We start from the raw sequence: 1,265 nt of genomic DNA on the forward strand, positions 1-1,265 counted from the left end.
CACCGGAAGTGACGCCACAGCTTCGCGCCGGAAGTGGCGCTCTAGCGTTGCGCAGCCCGCGGAGTTCAGAGTCCGCCGTCATGGCGGGGTCCGGGGGGTCGAGCTGCACGGTGAGCGGCGGGGACGGCGCTTTGGGGGCGGGTGGGGGGGATTTATGGGTCCGGGGCTCCGTCCGCAGCCATTTTGGAGGCGCAGGGCCCCGTAAGTGGAAATTCTGATGGCGCAGGTCCTGATAAACAGCGATGTTGTGGGGTGCAGGGCCCATTATGTGGGCGTTTTGGGGGTGCAGGGCCCCTTTAAGGGAGGTTTAGGGTAGGGGGATCCATATGGGGGTGTTTTCGGGTTGCAGGGACCCATAAGTGACAATTTGGGGGGTATGGGGACCCACTCATGTCAATTTGGGGGGCACAGGTCCCTTTAAGTGGGGGTGTGGGGGGTTTCGGAGCCAACTTAAGGGGCATTTTGAGGGTTCGGGGGTACACCAGTGGGACTGTGTGGGGCACAGGGCCAAGAAATGGCATTTGGGGGGCGCAGAGCCCCATTCCAGAGCACTGGGGGGGGGAAGGGCCGTATCCACGGAACTCTGAGGGGCGTAGGGATCAGAAACGGGAATTTTGGGGGTGCAGGACCCCCTCGGGGGGGGGGGAAGGACCCCACAAAGGGGCATTTCGGGGCGCCGGTGCCAAATCCCCACCCCCTCCCTCCCTACCCCCCCCTTTCCCCAGATGGAGTTCGCCGTGCAGATGAGCTGCGAGAGCTGCGCCGAGGCCGTGCGGGCGGCGCTGGAGGGCGCCCCAGGTGAGCCCCACACTGCATCCCCCCCCCCACACTTCTCCCCACTCTTTATCACCCCACCGTCACCCCCCCTATATCCCCCCTCCTCCTTCAGGTGTGCGGCTGCTGGAGCTGCGCCCCGAGGCGCAGACAGTGCTGCTGGAGGCCGAGGTGGGGGCCGAGCGCGTGCGGGAGCTGCTGGAAGCCAGCGGGCGCCGTGCGGTGCTGCGGGGCATGGGGGGCCCTAGGGACGCCGGCGGTCCCCCGGGGGGTGACACGGCGGCGGTGGCGGCACTGTCCGGCGGCGGTGGCGGCGGCGGCGTGCGGGGTTTGGTGCGTTTCCTGCAGGTGTCCCCCGAGCGCTGCGTGGTGGACGGGGTCATCGATGGGCTGCGGCCCGGCCCCCACGGGCTGCACGTGCATGAGTTTGGGGATACGTCCCAGGGATGCGACAGGTACGGGGGGACCCACGTGGGGCAGGGGGGCATCCT

At 68.0% G+C, this 1,265-nt stretch overlaps 1 protein-coding gene across 1 annotated transcript in view; it reads left to right on the forward strand.

Moving 5' to 3' along the window:
- Positions 1 to 6: 6 nt before the first annotated feature.
- Positions 7 to 1,265, forward strand: part of CCS (copper chaperone for superoxide dismutase) — a gene marked incomplete at its 3' end in the record, with an annotated part of 2,063 nt that continues 804 nt past the window's right edge. The window contains 3 exon segments of the mRNA XM_021383651.1: positions 7 to 110; positions 726 to 798; positions 890 to 1,229. Coding sequence (XP_021239326.1) covers positions 81 to 110; positions 726 to 798; positions 890 to 1,229 — 443 coding nt within the window.

The sequence above is a fragment of the Numida meleagris genome, unplaced genomic scaffold, assembly GCF_002078875.1.
Source record: "Numida meleagris isolate 19003 breed g44 Domestic line unplaced genomic scaffold, NumMel1.0 unplaced_Scaffold462, whole genome shotgun sequence".
NCBI classification, from domain to species: Eukaryota; Metazoa; Chordata; class Aves; order Galliformes; family Numididae; genus Numida; species Numida meleagris.